The 16,589-nt window shown below is 37.7% G+C and overlaps 1 protein-coding gene across 1 annotated transcript; it reads right to left on the reverse strand.

Annotated features, from left to right (window-relative positions):
* On the reverse strand, window positions 1-15,064 carry LOC146937340 (uncharacterized). Its single transcript, XM_085749399.1, has 2 exons — window positions 14,888-15,064; window positions 1-1,176 (listed from the first exon to the last, which is right to left on the reverse strand). Exons 1-2 carry the CDS (start codon window positions 15,062-15,064, stop codon window positions 1-3), a joined length of 1,353 nt encoding a protein of 450 aa, XP_085605525.1.
* Between the last annotated feature and the right edge of the window lie 1,525 nt (window positions 15,065-16,589).

Raw genomic sequence — 16,589 nt, forward strand, 5'->3', positions numbered from 1 at the left:
TCACGCCTTTCGATATCTAACTGCTTCAGGAGGTAAAGGCATAGGTATGGTTGGAGTAGTTGCAGTCACATACCTTTGTCGCGGGTAAGGCATCTTCAATTGGTTTGCTCGGTCAATGACCCATTGTACATAAGCTTCCTGAATAATGACCGACTTCCTTCCTAATAGGTTCCTATCCATCCTGAAGATGGAATGCCAAGCCTTTTCAAATTGCACCCTTAGGTTCTTATCATCCTTTTTGTAGAGGAAGAAATCTTTGTCCAGAATGAGATACATATGTTTCATTTCCATAGGGTATCCGAACTGTCGTCTAGCAAGAATGGGGCTATAACAAATTCCTCCACGTGTGCCAAGAAGTGGTACGTTGTTGAAAACTCCACAACTGTTGATGATAGAGTCGAGGTCACAAGCTGGGTTAAACCAAATGACATCATCAGGGGTAAGGGCCATGAGCTTCTGAGACCAAGGGAGATATTCTGGTCTAAACTTAGGGCGAGGTAAATGTGAGTTGATCCACATGTAAAGTAGAGGTGCACAACAAATGATGGTTCCTTTTACTTTTTCGGTTCGATCATGGATAAAAACATAGGTGTCAGCAAGCAAAACGGGAACCGGATTTTGATCTAGGAAAATTTGGATGGCATTCATGTCAACAAAGCCGTCAACATTTGGGAAGAGTACAATACCATAGATGAGTAAAGCGAGAACAGATTCAAAAGCATCCAACTTCAAGTCGTCAAGCCATGTGGTGGCTATTTGGTAGAGAAAGTCGTAGGATAAACACTGAAGTCCGTCTTTAAGAGTAAATTTGTTTCTTACATTGGCTAAGTTGCGGTTAAGGGCTTTTGCGAGAGCTTGGATTTTTTTAGGGGTGAGTTCAGGACTTTCAAAAGGCACTTGGTTGAGTACGGGCAATCCAACCCAATGGGAATACTCCTCTAATGTAGGAAAGAGCTGAAAATCTGGGAATGTAAAGCAGTGGTAGACCGGATCATAAAATTGGACCAAAGTATTGAGAAGGCCCTCATCCACCTTTACCATGAGAATATCCATCAAGCAACCATACCGATTTCGAAAATGATCTGGATCCCTCAATTTCCTTGGTAACCTCCTTAAGCTCTCCAAGTCTGGTTTTTTGAACTTATACCCATGAGTTCTCCTTGCATCCTCGATTTCCTATGATGTTTACAAAAAAACTTCTACATAAGTCCTTCGATTTTTTTTTGTTGGATGAGAAAAGGAACTATTTATGAATGGATGAATGTATGTATGATTATGCATAAAAAATATGAGGTTTAAAGTATACAATGTTGGAGTTTAGGGATAACAACGCCATTTGGTAAGGACTATGGTTTCCATTTGCACAAGTAACAAGGGTTCTACCAAGGTTCCCGAATTACAACCGCCACAGAACTTTATTGGATACCGTGACAACACCCGGTCCAATAACGTTCGTAGGAAAGTCTAGTTCGAGTGTAGCATTGCAAGTCGACTAATACCGAGAAATCACCCGGTTAGCCCACCGCACTACGTCCTAAAAAGGCCAAGATGGGTTAAGGGTTACTAAGGTCCATAGCGTTCAACGGAAACTTAAAAGCAATAGAGTCTAAGCGTGACAACACCCGCCGACATATATTACTTTAAGATCCTCCGCTAAGCGTGGTTATCTCACGTGTGTCAAGACACGAGAATACTCTCGGTATGGCAATGTGAGTCTACCACTCCTATCTTATGTTTCGCTCAAGCCCGGGTATAGAGCTTATCTCACCACTCACGTATAAATATTTACAAAGTATATACAAATAATGAAGCATAAAAGATAAAGAAAGAAAGGTGGGTTTAACCCGCGTAGGATCCCCAGCAGAGTCGCCAATTTTGTAGACCATGATTTTCGGGTATCAATCCATTGATTGGTTTTGAACCCTCAATCGTTTGGACTTTCTCGATTTTTCGTGGGAAGGGAAAATGAGTTAAACCCTTATTTGGATCCGGGGGTCGGTTACTGTAACACCCATACTAGACGTATCTAGAAAGTCTAGCATGTGCGTTAGATTAGTACTGGATACATTAAAATTTACAACAAAACAACTACGAATGAATATATATGTATACAACCAAATGCGTTCGTACATAATAATACACTCAACTTTTCTAAAGTATAAAGAATGCGTCCTTGCATAACCATCTCATCCTGCAGCGGTACGAACGAACACTTGTCGCATCATCCATTCGGCTACTAGCTTGCTAATCCAACCTGTTAATCTGAAACAAATAAGGATTGGGATGAGACATAATGTCTCAGTGAGTTCCCCTAAATCCTAGGCTATAGGTAACCTCAGGGGAAACCTACGGTCACCACGTGTCTACATTACAACCTAACGGTTGATTATACGTGTGTGGGGACTTGCATACTTAGACGGTAGTGCATACTAGAGCCGTCATAGACATATCTCACTTGTTATAGGCTTCACTTCCTATACGTGTCATGGCGGTCAAGGGGAATCTAAAACCGCAATGCCAAGAATACGCTCTACGTATCGAGGCCTAAGCATACTATAATCATGACACAATTCTAAACCGGACGATTAGGGGAAACCTAAGATCGTCATCGGTATATCTTTCTCTATTCTTGCTCTATGCATAACTATGTTGTATCTAACAACATATTCTATCTTGCTATCATGCTAGTTTTGACGATCTACGTCTATGTTCTACTATTCTTGACGATCTACGTCAAGGCTCTACTAATTCTTGACGATCTACGTCAAGGCTCTATGACATAACATAAATATATCTAATAAATATGCATAGTCAAGTTCATTCATAAAGTTAGCGTTTAACAAACAATTATTATCTGAGTTCATTTTACGGAAAGCCCCGAGTGGAGTAACCCCGAGCGCAATCCCTATCTATCCGATGGAAACCTATCTAAGGTATAACCAACGGCACTCCTGCAGTGACGTGCGGGATCCTTACGGCTAACCCCATTTCACCTAATGGAAACCTCTTGAACCAACCTAGTGTGGACACAAGAGACACGACCACTACATCTTACTTACTAAGTGACATGCGGGTTCCTTACGGCTAACCCCGTTTCACCTAATGGAAACCTCTTGAGCCAACCTAGTGTGGACACAAGAGACATGGCACCTTAACTTTAAAGTCTTGGTCTATATATATACATGAGTAATAAATCTATGCTAGCTATCTCTTTTACCTCGGATGCCTATACGATCCAACTAGAGGTAAACTATATGCTTGTTTAACTTGCTATGTGAAGAGATGTCTAATCAATTCACGTCTTGCCATACTCGTATGGCTCTCTAGTTTCTATGCGAAGAGAATACTCTATATCTCTTCGCCTCTAGTCAAGCATACCACTCATGCCTAGCATTCTATTCTTTACTAACTATTCTAGTTCTTGACAAGCTATGTCAAGGCTCTATTTTCATCCCATGCCTAGTTCTTTGCTACCCGAGTAACTCGGCTAAACTCTCTTGAATCACTCTTTCCATTCATGTTAAGATTGCCATGATTTTCATTTCAAGAATCATTTGATGTTATGTGCATTGCTTAGGTGTTGTTTTGGGGTTAAATAGTTGTAAAACATCGAAAGAAAAGCTTCGGAATGCACCACAGACCCTGAACTAGGCCAACAGGCCAAAGCAAGTTGGCCAAGTCCAGAGAGCTGCGCTAATAGCTCAGCTGGGGCGTGGCTCATCCTGTCAATTTCGCTATTAGCGTAGATTTCGCTAATAGCGTAGCTCTTCGGGTCTGTGGTACCAAATTTCCAGTTTTGACCCAAAACTTGTTCAGTTTGATCCTGCAATGCACCATAATCATCCAGCAACATGTATATACATTTATAAACATATTTCATGGCAATTTAACATCTAATCTACAAGAATTTATCAAAAGAGTATTAGGGTTCTAATCCCCTCATAAACATGAATCAATCCTTTAAACATGGAATTGCACAACCCAAAGGGTGGTAATCTATCTATAGAACTCACCTAACATAATCCTTGCAATTTCCAAGCATCAACCCTAGCTTTGCTTCATGCTTGATCTATAGCCCTTTCCTCCAAACCTTGCTTTAATCTCTTCCTCCACTTGTTTCTTGGTTGCTAAGCTATCCAAACCATACTTGATCATGTTTTGAAGGAAGATTGGATGTCTTGGAGAGGAGAGGGAGGCGAAATTCTAGAGAGAAGGAGGAGAGAAATATTTTCCCAAAAACCTAGAGAGAGAAAATGAAGTGGGAAATGAAGAAAAATGGCCCTTGTGGCCTTATATAGTCACTTGCAACATTTTACCACTTTGCCCTTCGCCTTAGTCGTGTTTACCTGACACTGACACATAAGCCCATGCTTGACTGATATTTCATAAAAACATCTTCCGTCGTACTTGACATTCTATAACACTTAATCTCTGATATCTAGCTCATACCTGACTTATGCCATTAATAGACATTTCCATGATCATTTGTCCTCTGACGCGTCTAATGGGTAATATTCCGTTACTGTTAAGCGGGATATTACACTCTACCCCCCTTAAAAAAAATTTCGTCCTCGAAATTTAGAAATCATCCACAATCATCGCAACTAAAATCTGTCTCCTTTGGTTTCTGCTGTACAATATCTGATCAAAACCACTCTAGGAAGGTTGAAGAATACTTTTCTCAATAAAGCATGCAATTTATCCTCTTTCTTATTATACATATGATTGAATATGGTCTCTTCAATCTTACTATCTTTATCAAAATCACAGAACTGTCTGAGAACATAGTGATTAAAACTAACTTTTGTTATAAGAGGATTGCTTGTCTCGGATCTATTCCTTCTCTGCTTAGCATGAACTCTGCATCTACGTAACTTTTCTCTATCTGAATCACTCAGGATTTGCCTTTAAACTGGAGTTCTACTTATATCCAGGTTTGCCCTGCAGTGCTTACGTGTATCTAACACATCTTCCATGTATACATCTTATCATGCATACATAATCCGTTTTACCGCACATTGCGATTTATGCTTCTTACTGTTGCTACTTATCTTGGTGATTCTACTCATCTCTAACCATAGTCTTATGAAACCTTTCTCTCTTCATAATCTCCCTGTACTACAATTCGTGGGTAACTTGTCTAGCTTGGCATGAAGAAGTGAACTCAACTACACTGATTCATCTGACAATCTATTAACCTGTCTGGCGGTTCACATATTCTTGAAACTTTCTACTAAGTCCTTTTGCACTTGCATTGAACACTCTTAGCACAAATCCGTGCATCCCGTATGACACTAATATCACATGGGCCTTGTCATTCATTCATAAAAACTTTATCTTCTAGTATTGTCATACTTTCTAGCGCCATTGCTTGTTAGTTAATAACGATACTCATTCTAGCTTTTGTTTCTAAGAGTTTCTAAACTTTGGTACATAGGTTCTTGGAACGAATAAATACATGACTAGAAAAATATCATTTTTAAAACTGAGTCTATACTAGTACTGCAGAACCACAGGACGAGTCTCTATATCTGAAAAAGGTCTTACGACTCTCCTTCACACTTGTCTCTAACAAGCTGGTCCTGAAGTCTGTACGTCTTAAGTGAGCTTACTCGCTTACGACGTATCTCTTTAGTTTTAACAATGTGAAATTTCATGTTTTTAAAATAACCATCGTTCCCAAGTTCCTCAATACCAATCTTATCTTTAAAAGTTATAAAATCGTGGCTTGACACCATTCTAGAAAGTATCGTTATCATTTAACAAGTATGGTATAAGAGGGTATGTACTTCGTCAGGCATAACTCATAAATCGTACTCCATTAACATAGCACATACTCTTTCTGGCTAACCAACAACTCTTCTGCGCATTCGGCATCACCAAATTGGCAACCCGATTAATTCGTCTGTGTAACTCTAGTCTTTCTCATCTTACCTGAGTGAAGATGCTCTCTTTAAACTTTCACTTTAATCAATACTGGCTGCGTAAGCATCTATACTTACTTACATAACGAGAACTCCTCGCTTTCCACATAATACTTCTCACTAAAGCTGCATTGCTATCCTGAACTTCTTCACGAAGTTTCTTACTACCAATTTTCCATGTTCCATGGCTACTGCTCGCAACTTAAGTAATTAACTTCCGTTGCGCTACTCTGATTTCCACCGGTTGGCCTCAACCAATACTCTGATCCGTTGAGACGAGGGAAATTTTATTCTTTTTCTATTATCACCTCAATATCTGCTTGAACTCTGCTCGATACTTCTATGTTGCATGCTACTCTGCAACCTCGTTCTACTCTTTGCTGGTAAGATTGAATCTCAAGGAAACTTACCTCTGGACATATCAATGTCATACTTATTCTTATTCCTGAGCAACTTAACTCAAGGAGCACATCTTTGCAATTACATAACTACTATTCCATGAAACGCTCTTACAACCTCCCACGGTAGACTCATCTTGCACTCGGACATACTTTCTTATGCATCTAACATTGTATCTTCGTATCTCGCATACTATGTTTTGCTTAATCCTTCCTGTGCTTGCTCGTTAATTTTTCTTTCAAAGAAAATTTCGTAAATTAGCACACGGGTCATTGACGTTGATGATTTTCAACTATATAAAACATATACTGAATCTAGGTCCCAGTCGTTACTCTAAAATCTCAGGACGAGTTGATAACACGTATGTGTCATCAAATCTTAGTCCTAGTGGGTGTAGCCCATACTACACGAGTCGTAACAAACCGGTACCTACAAAAATTCATTTGTATTTTAAAATGCCAACTTCAATCACCCTTATGTGTATATCTTTCTAAAATCATGTAACTTTACGATTTAGCATCCTAACGAGCCTTCGCAAGTTCATCAAGCAAAACATAGATTTGAGGGATACTCATAACTCCGCAAAATTCAAGAACCTTGCGATTTCATAAAACTCTTCACCACTTTAACTCTTTCTTCATGCCTTCACATCTGTGACTTCCATTCTAGATACTGGTGCCTCTAAACTTTTGGTCTAAACTCATTCTTAACTCTTGTCACATTAACTTCCAAAGTCGCATTAAACCGATTCGATTTTCGTTGATGATTGCCCATGCCTCTTTCCCTTTTGGAAACTTTAGGATGTGATATGCATTCGTCACTTGATGTTATAAAGGTTTCCGTCGCATAAAAGATTGTGAAGACAACTCCCCAAGTCACTGCAGATCCTAGAGACGAACTGAAAGTTTTCGGGAAAATCGAAAATTTCGCTCCAGGTTCGCTATTGATGAGTTTCTTCAGCTCAATTTTCCGGAAAAAAAACATTCTTTGCACGAAAATTCTTATGTCTCAAGTAACCTAATGCACATCATTCTTTCCTAGCATCGTAAAACATTCTATAATATATGCATGGCAAGCATCAACCTAACTCGATACAATTCTCGGCACTTTAGAAACTAATGCTTCATTCCTGATAACATAAAACTTTCACTAAATCCTTTTCTACTACGAGTAGCTTACTTCTCTGCGTTACCACTTAACGTAGCTTCCCAAACATTAGAACCTTGTTCACTTTGAACATTCAAGTCCATAATCTCAATAACATAACGCTATTCCTGAGAGTCTACTAATCCCGTCAACCTACGTCGACTGCTCTCTATCTTGTAGCCTTGCGCTTACCTTCTGGAATACAATTTCCGTTCTAACTACGACCCTTACTGAAGCTTCAGGTCCTGCTAAGATATTTTCATATCATTCTCTTATGAGTATACGAAGTATCATCAACAACTTACCCAACGCTGTCTAAACGTCCCTTCTCAACATTGCCTTACATTCCCGGAGGATTCATACTTCTACTTGCTTAGTTTACCGGCCACCTACTGGCACGATCAACTTCTTACTGATACTCATTCTGAGTTCTTGCTTCTAAGTTCACACTTTCCGGTGCATCTTCTTCACATGCTTCGTTCCTCCAGGGTCCTACTCAGCTCTCAGGCATCCATTCTAATCGTCGAATGCTAAATCGAGTTGATCAGGCTCAACTAACAACAACAACTAGAACATTTACCCGGAACCCAATGGTCCCACTACCTTTGTTGTAACTTAATGACCCAAGGCACGATCTGAATCGACCTGCTCTGATACCAAATGTAACACCCATACTAGACGTATCTAGAAAGTCTAGCATGTGCGTTAGATTAGTACTGGATACATTAAAATTTACAACAAAACAACTACGAATGAATATATATGTATACAACCAAATGCGTTCGTACATAATAATACACTCAACTTTTCTAAAGTATAAAGAATGCGTCCTTGCATAACCATCTCATCCTGCAGCGGTACGAACGAACACTTGTCGCATCATCCATTCGGCTACTAGCTTGCTAATCCAACCTGTTAATCTGAAACAAATAAGGATTGGGATGAGACATAATGTCTCAGTGAGTTCCCCTAAATCCTAGGCTATAGGTAACCTCAGGGGAAACCTACGGTCACCACGTGTCTACATTACAACCTAACGGTTGATTATACGTGTGTGGGGACTTGCATACTTAGACGGTAGTGCATACTAGAGCCGTCATAGACATATCTCACTTGTTATAGGCTTCACTTCCTATACGTGTCATGGCGGTCAAGGGGAATCTAAAACCGCAATGCCAAGAATACGCTCTACGTATCGAGGCCTAAGCATACTATAATCATGACACAATTCTAAACCGGACGATTAGGGGAAACCTAAGATCGTCATCGGTATATCTTTCTCTATTCTTGCTCTATGCATAACTATGTTGTATCTAACAACATATTCTATCTTGCTATCATGCTAGTTTTGACGATCTACGTCTATGTTCTACTATTCTTGACGATCTACGTCAAGGCTCTACTAATTCTTGACGATCTACGTCAAGGCTCTATGACATAACATAAATATATCTAATAAATATGCATAGTCAAGTTCATTCATAAAGTTAGCGTTTAACAAACAATTATTATCTGAGTTCATTTTACGGAAAGCCCCGAGTGGAGTAACCCCGAGCGCAATCCCTATCTATCCGATGGAAACCTATCTAAGGTATAACCAACGGCACTCCTGCAGTGACGTGCGGGATCCTTACGGCTAACCCCATTTCACCTAATGGAAACCTCTTGAACCAACCTAGTGTGGACACAAGAGACACGACCACTACATCTTACTTACTAAGTGACATGCGGGTTCCTTACGGCTAACCCCGTTTCACCTAATGGAAACCTCTTGAGCCAACCTAGTGTGGACACAAGAGACATGGCACCTTAACTTTAAAGTCTTGGTCTATATATATACATGAGTATTAAATCTATGCTAGCTATCTCTTTTACCTCGGATGCCTATACGATCCAACTAGAGGTAAACTATATGCTTGTTTAACTTGCTATGTGAAGAGATGTCTAATCAATTCACGTCTTGCCATACTCGTATGGCTCTCTAGTTTCTATGCGAAGAGAATACTCTATATCTCTTCGCCTCTAGTCAAGCATACCACTCATGCCTAGCATTCTATTCTTTACTAAGTATTCTAGTTCTTGACAAGCTATGTCAAGGCTCTATTTTCATCCCATGCCTAGTTCTTTGCTACCCGAGTAACTCGGCTAAACTCTCTTGAATCACTCTTGCCATTCATGTTAAGATTGCCATGATTTTCATTTCAAGAATCATTTGATGTTATGTGCATTGCTTAGGTGTTGTTTTGGGGTTAAATAGTTGTAAAACATCGAAAGAAAAGCTTCGGAATGCACCACAGACCCTGAACTGGGCCAACAGGCCAAAGCAAGTTGGCCAAGTCCAGAGAGCTGCGCTAATAGCTCAGCTGGGGCGTGGCTCATCCTGTCAATTTCGCTATTAGCGTAGATTTCGCTAATAGCGTAGCTCTTCGGGTCTGTGGTACCAAATTTCCAGTTTTGACCCAAAACTTGTTCAGTTTGATCCTGCAATGCACCATAATCATCCAGCAACATGTATATACATTTATAAACATATTTCATGGCAATTTAACATCTAATCTACAAGAATTTATCAAAAGAGTATTAGGGTTCTAATCCCCTCATAAACATGAATCAATCCTTTAAACATGGAATTGCACAACCCAAAGGGTGGTAATCTATCTATAGAACTCACATAACATAATCCTTGCAATTTCCAAGCATCAACCCTAGCTTTGCTTCATGCTTGATCTATAGCCCTTTCCTCCAAACCTTGCTTTAATCTCTTCCTCCACTTGTTTCTTGGTTGCTAAGCTATCCAAACCATACTTGATCATGTTTTGAAGGAAGATTGGATGTCTTGGAGAGGAGAGGGAGGCGAAATTCTAGAGAGAAGGAGGAGAGAAATATTTTCCCAAAAACCTAGAGAGAGAAAATGAAGTGGGAAATGAAGAAAAATGGCCCTTGTGGCCTTATATAGTCACTTGCAACATTTTACCACTTTGCCCTTCGCCTTAGTCGTGTTTACCTGACACTGACACATAAGCCCATGCTTGACTGATATTTCATAAAAACATCTTCCGTCGTACTTGACATTCTATAACACTTAATCTCTGATATCTAGCTCATACCTGACTTATGCCATTAATAGACATTTCCATGATCATTTGTCCTCTGACGCGTCTAATGGGTAATATTCCGTTACTGTTAAGCGGGATATTACAGTTACGATTTGGGAAGGTGTTAGGCACCCGCATCGTCCACGGTACTCTGTGGGAACCTCTTTCTAACTTTATCTTGTACTAGGTTATTTTTATTTGAAAATTTATTGCTAAAAGTCTAAGTGAAAGAATGGAGGGAGAAGAGGTATGAGCTTTTGTTATTTTTATTTGATCGATTTGGAAGGAATAAACCCTTGCCTACGTACCCTTAAAAGGGATCAAAACCGCCGTAGTTCTCTCTTAAAAATATTTTTTGTGGGTTAAGTTGATTTTAATTTGATTTTGAAAATGGTTTTAAGAAGGGTTGCGAGACCTCAAGGTATAGAAGAATAAAATGGAAGTGAGGTTGTTTCAATTTTAATTAAGAACTTTAGTCTAAGTTTAATTAAGATTCATTAGAAATTTGATTAAGAAAAATAAAAAAGGAAAACAACTTGGATTTGGATCCAAGGTTTATTAAGAAAATATTTGACTTTTTACTTGTTTGATTTTTGAGATAAAAAGGTTTTTCAAAACTAACGGTAAGCTAACGTAACGACGTGAAAAATAAAGCGAGGTAAAAGCGATTAATAAAGTGATATGGTGTCGGTGCAAGTGTCGGTGTGTGCAATTACTACGCTATTACATACCATTCTTAGGTCCATTCTAAAGCAAGAAATAAAAATGCGAAAAAATAAATTACATCAATACCTAACATACACACTAAATCAATAACTATAATAAAACAACTCAAAAGCAAAAATAGAATGAATGGCGAAAATAAAATATGCATGCAAAAATTCTAAACACAATTAAAATATAAGTAAGCACAAATTAAATTGAGCACCACAATTAAAAATAAACAAGCAAACATTCGGAGAAAGTAATGAAAATAAGCAATTAAAACAAAATTTAAGGTTAGAAAGTTTAAAAGGATGGAGATATATTTTTAGGAATAAAAAGAGGCATTTAAATGCCAAAAGTGGTGTAGAAAATAGTAAAAAGGAGAAGAAATTAATAAAATTAAAATTGGCTCAGCAGGATTAAATCTGGACCACTTGATGCATCAAGGGGTCCAAATTTAATCACTAAAGGGCTCATCACAGCCACTAGATTGATCTAAAGGCTAAATATAACACAGGAAAAAATCAAGGTAAAAAGTTGGGAATACAGCAGCCATTAGATCAATCTAAAAGGTTAAAAACAAAACAAAAAAGAAAAGGAAAAAAGACAGGGAACATAGCAGCCACTTGATCAAAGTTGATCAAGATCAGAGAGTGAGTCCTCCCAAGAGCATCCTCGTGCGTTGGATCTAGGATCCAACGGCCTAGTCTTGAGGTCACATGGCCACACAATAACACAGCAAGCATAAAATCAAACTAAGTGTACAATAGATGTTAGATTAAACAAACAAGATAGATCTGATGGTTAGAAGTGATGGAGCATGGTGAACACACAGTGTACGTGTGCGTATGATTAAGCAGGGGTATAAAAGCAAAATCTCAAGGCAAAACACACATAACATGAAATGAACCTCTCTCTAAACAAAACCAAAGCAAAAAGAAGAGAGAGAGGCTCTGCAATTCAGACCTTCTTCTCCGACCAGCCTCACCGGTCCGGCGCGGTGGCCGACCACCGCGAGGTGGCGGCACCACCGCGTCGGAAATTTTTTTTGGCCCGATTCAATTTTTTTTAGCTTTTTAACAATCCTTTTTCTTTCTAATCACGAATCCGGGCTTAATTTTTCAAGAAAATCGTCGGTGAAGCGTAGATCTGAGTTTGAAGTTTGAAAAACAAAGTTTAATGAAACACAAAAAAACTATCGGATCTACATAGGAGCTCACATAGAAACGCGTTTACCTTTGTTTTTGGCGAAATCCGGTCCGATCTGCTACTGCCGCCGTCGGTTTGCTTGCTCTGGCCGCCTCTCACACAAGCTTCCGGTTCGGTTGAGAGCTGGTCCGGTTCGGCCGGTCTGGTTCTCTTGTTGTTCCGGTTCGTTTTTGATGCAAACGAGTAGGTCCGGTTCGGTTTTGTGTTGTATGTGGGTTTTTGTGATGATTTTGTGATTGTAGTGTTGATTGATGATATTTTTGTATGTGTGATATAACTGAAAACTAGATGAATGTTTGAATGTTCATATGAAATTCATATGATATTCATCATGTTCATGAGCTTTTTATGACTTTGATTCAAAAAAGGGGAGAGAGAGAAATATTGGAGTGTTTATGATTTTTTTATTCTGATTATTCTCTGCGGCTACAGTGATTGTGACTGACTCTGACGCGCTACAGTGCACTGAAGGACTATTTATAATAAAATATTAGGGTTACTCTGATAAAGCCAAATGACCACACTGCCCTTGTATCAAAGACTTGAGAAAGGGGACAAGAGGACCAATCTGTGACTGCCACCTGGACAGGACCCTTAAAACAAACAAAAGAAATAAAAATAATAAAAAAAGAAAACAGAAAAAAGGATGGGAATACTGTCATGTTAGTGACATATATGAAAATATACATACATATAAAAACTAAAGAATAAATAATAATAAAACATAATTTAGAACAAAAATAAAATAATAAAAACAAAAAAAGAAAGAAAAAAAAACTCTTTTGGTAACCAAAATGAGGTATTTTAAAATACCTCTCTGCCGAAATTTCAACTGAATGACTAAAAAATACAGTGTTTTTAAAATACAAATAAACTTCTTAAATGTCGAATAACAGTTTTTAAAATACGCACAAAAAGATTTAATTATACGAATAATAAAAACTTCACTAACTAAAAATACGACAAAAACTCAATTATACGAAAAGAAAAGTTTTAAATAATTGGACATAACATACGAACAACAAAAAAAAGTTTTAACTGACTGAAATACGAATAAACTGCTTTAAATACTGAAATTGCTAATAAAGATCTTAACTATACGGAAAAGGATTTTAGCTAATTAAGTGCGGACAAAATATTTTACTGGTCAAAATTTGGGGTATGACACATACAAATAAGGTAGGTGGTCAACCAAACGACCACTTGGGGTTAGTTCACAATCCATAATTAAACATAATCAAATGAAAATAAATAAAACAATTTAATTTCACATGATTAACAAATTTATTCAACAAATATAAAAGCTCAATCAAGTATACATACAATTCACCTTGTTCAAGTATTCACCAAAAGTTCACCAGTGCACATATACACCGATTCACATATTCAAATAAGGACTCAACTCACCAATTAGTAAAAGCATACAATGTTCTAGACTCTTCTAGATGATTGTGGTACCATAGGATTCCGGAGATAATTCTATCTTTAATGAATCCATTAACATAATAATCAACCCACGTTTATGTCTTGCAGAAGTTATGTAATAGTCAACCCGCATTTTCAACCTGCATATTTACATACTTCAAGTAGGCTCGTATGACTATGAATGCATGGACTTCAAGTAAGGACTCAACAATGCACGACTCAACTTCACATACAATAACATAATCAACTTGCATTTATGCTATTCACCAACGATTGCATTATCAAATACTTACATCCATACAATCAACAAGTCATCATCAATTTATAATCATGAAAACAATCGTCATCATAAGCATCATCAACATTTAACACCTTAAAGAAACGATAAAGTTTCACACAAAGACGGACAATTAGCCACATTATGACATTCATCAATTCAAACTCCCAATCTTTAGCAACTCATTCACATTCAATCATACTAACATGAATTTAAAGTTTCCTACCAGTTATCCGACCATAAAGTATTGATTTGGCAAAGTTTGTCTCAGTTTATGAAAACTAACATTTTCCGATAAATGCTCTAAAATCAAAGTAAACAAGTTCAAACATCTCAACCGAGTATACACACAATTCACATATGAGTGCAGTAGTATATACATATATGTTTCATTGGCCAACTCCAAAAAATTCAAAAATTCACCTAAGTTCGTCTCACTTTAACACTTTTCAAAAGAAATTCAATTTGTAAAGTGAAGTCATGTTAAAGCTCACACACACCCTTCAAAATATTTAAAAAAAAAAAAAAAATCATGGTTACAGTGCACAACCCTATTCCTACCCTTTTGCTTTGAGAAAACGAGTTTTTGGAAAATTCACATTCTTGAACCATTTTCAAAAATCTTAAGATACGATTCACAAAACCAAGTTCAATCTAACTCAATTGATGTTTCCAAGGGTTTAGGAAATTCAAATACAGTTAAGTACATAAAAAGAATCAGTTTGGAATGGTCCGGATCGACCACGAGTGCCCGAAACGACCAAAACATGGGTGCTGGACTGGGCAACTCGCCCTGGACTTTCCATGCGAGCTGCACCAGAATAGACAACCCTGTTCTTAGGTTTCCTCTCGGGAAATCTCCAATTTTCACCCAAAAATCCCATTTTTGATCCCTTTGACCCCAAATTTGACCCCAAAACTTGTACATTAGTTTATAAACATCAAAAGGCATTCAAAACAACAATAAACATCGAATCATAACACCAATTCACCTCAAATTTATCACTATGTTCATTTTCACCGAAAACCACATTTTTCTCATTTTCATTCAAGCTTCATAATCAAACATTAATAAAGTGAATTCAAACATGTTTCAACAGCAATCAACCACCAATTCATGATTCATCAAAACAACTCAACAACAGCAACAACCATGGAGTTTAAGCTTTTAACACAACAATTTCATGAAGTTTATCATACCCACAATTTCACATGAAATAGGAGCTCGAATTTTATCATTCACAACCACAAAAAGTCACAATTATCACAAAAGTACTTAAACCCATAATTGAAAACTAAGAGATTATGATTAATTGATGAAGAGAAACCACCCCCTTACCTCTAGTTCTTCAAGATTCCAAATCATAGCTTCAATTTAGCTCCTAGCCACCAAACCCAAGCTCTCTCCCCTAAGCTCCTCTTTTCTCCTTTAGATCTCCTTTCTCTCTTTATCGTTATCTCAAAATGTTTTTGTGAAACGAGTGAATGAAGGTAATGACCTAATTTTCTCACAAGTGTAGTGTTTATATATTATCCACATAATTGGGCTTAGTCTCTAATTGTCTTAATGGGCTCAACATTCTTAACAACTGATTCACCAAAGTTACTAGACACTTAAACCGTCAAAATAACGAATAATTACCGTCTCTAATAATTACCCCAACTCACTAGTAACTTAGTAAAAATATAATTATTCCCACTTAAAACACCAAAAATAATTATCCACAGAAAATGACTATTTTACCCTTGCTCATCATATGACCAAAATACTCATGTGTCTAAAATGACTAAAATACTCCTCTCATGCCAAAATTCAGTAATCCCGAATAAAATACATACAAAGGCAATCAATCACACACAAGCACATATAAACACACATAATAATTATATAAAATGATTATGCGAAAATCGAGTTGTTACAAAAAGCGTATTCAACTTGTGGTGAGAAATTAAGCAAAAGAGTTTTGAGCATGCGGGGAGCAATTATTGCAAAAGAGTTTCGAGCAGGATTTTCTTGATTTTCGAAAAAAATTGTTCTGGACCAAGCAAATGCTCAAAGACCCATTTACATAAGTCCAATACAAAATGACCCAAATCCTAAATTACTCGCAACACACCTCCTCCCCACGAGGAGGGGGTGCTCGGAGCAACATGAGACTCATTCAAACCAAAGAGTAGCGTCTCCTCCCACGTTCCTGCGAATCTCGCTCGACGGTTACAATCCCAAGAATTTGTAACCGCCTAGCCTAACATGTGCCTCACAACGACTCCTACAACACCCACTCTCTATATAAAGGGGACTTATAGCACCTTAAACCCCATAAAATATTTTTCAACGAAAATTCAATAAATATAAAGGGTGTCGCGTATCTCATTAAAACATTAGTTTTTAATTTAGAATAACGAAAC

This window comes from Medicago sativa, chromosome 3 (genome assembly GCF_051527215.1).
Source record: "Medicago sativa cultivar Bolivia chromosome 3, Bolivia_mono, whole genome shotgun sequence".
Classification (NCBI taxonomy): Eukaryota; Viridiplantae; Streptophyta; class Magnoliopsida; order Fabales; family Fabaceae; genus Medicago; species Medicago sativa.

Bases quoted from the DNA above. Each gene is read 5' to 3' on its own strand.
- LOC146937340 (XM_085749399.1), bottom strand. From the start codon at position 15,064: ATGGGATTTTTGGGTGAAAATTGGAGATTTCCCGAGAGGAAACCTAAG. The intron at 1,177-14,887 runs GTACTTAACTGT...TAAACATCATAG, and splicing joins TCCAAACTGATTCTTTTTAT to GAAATCGAGGATGCAAGGAG.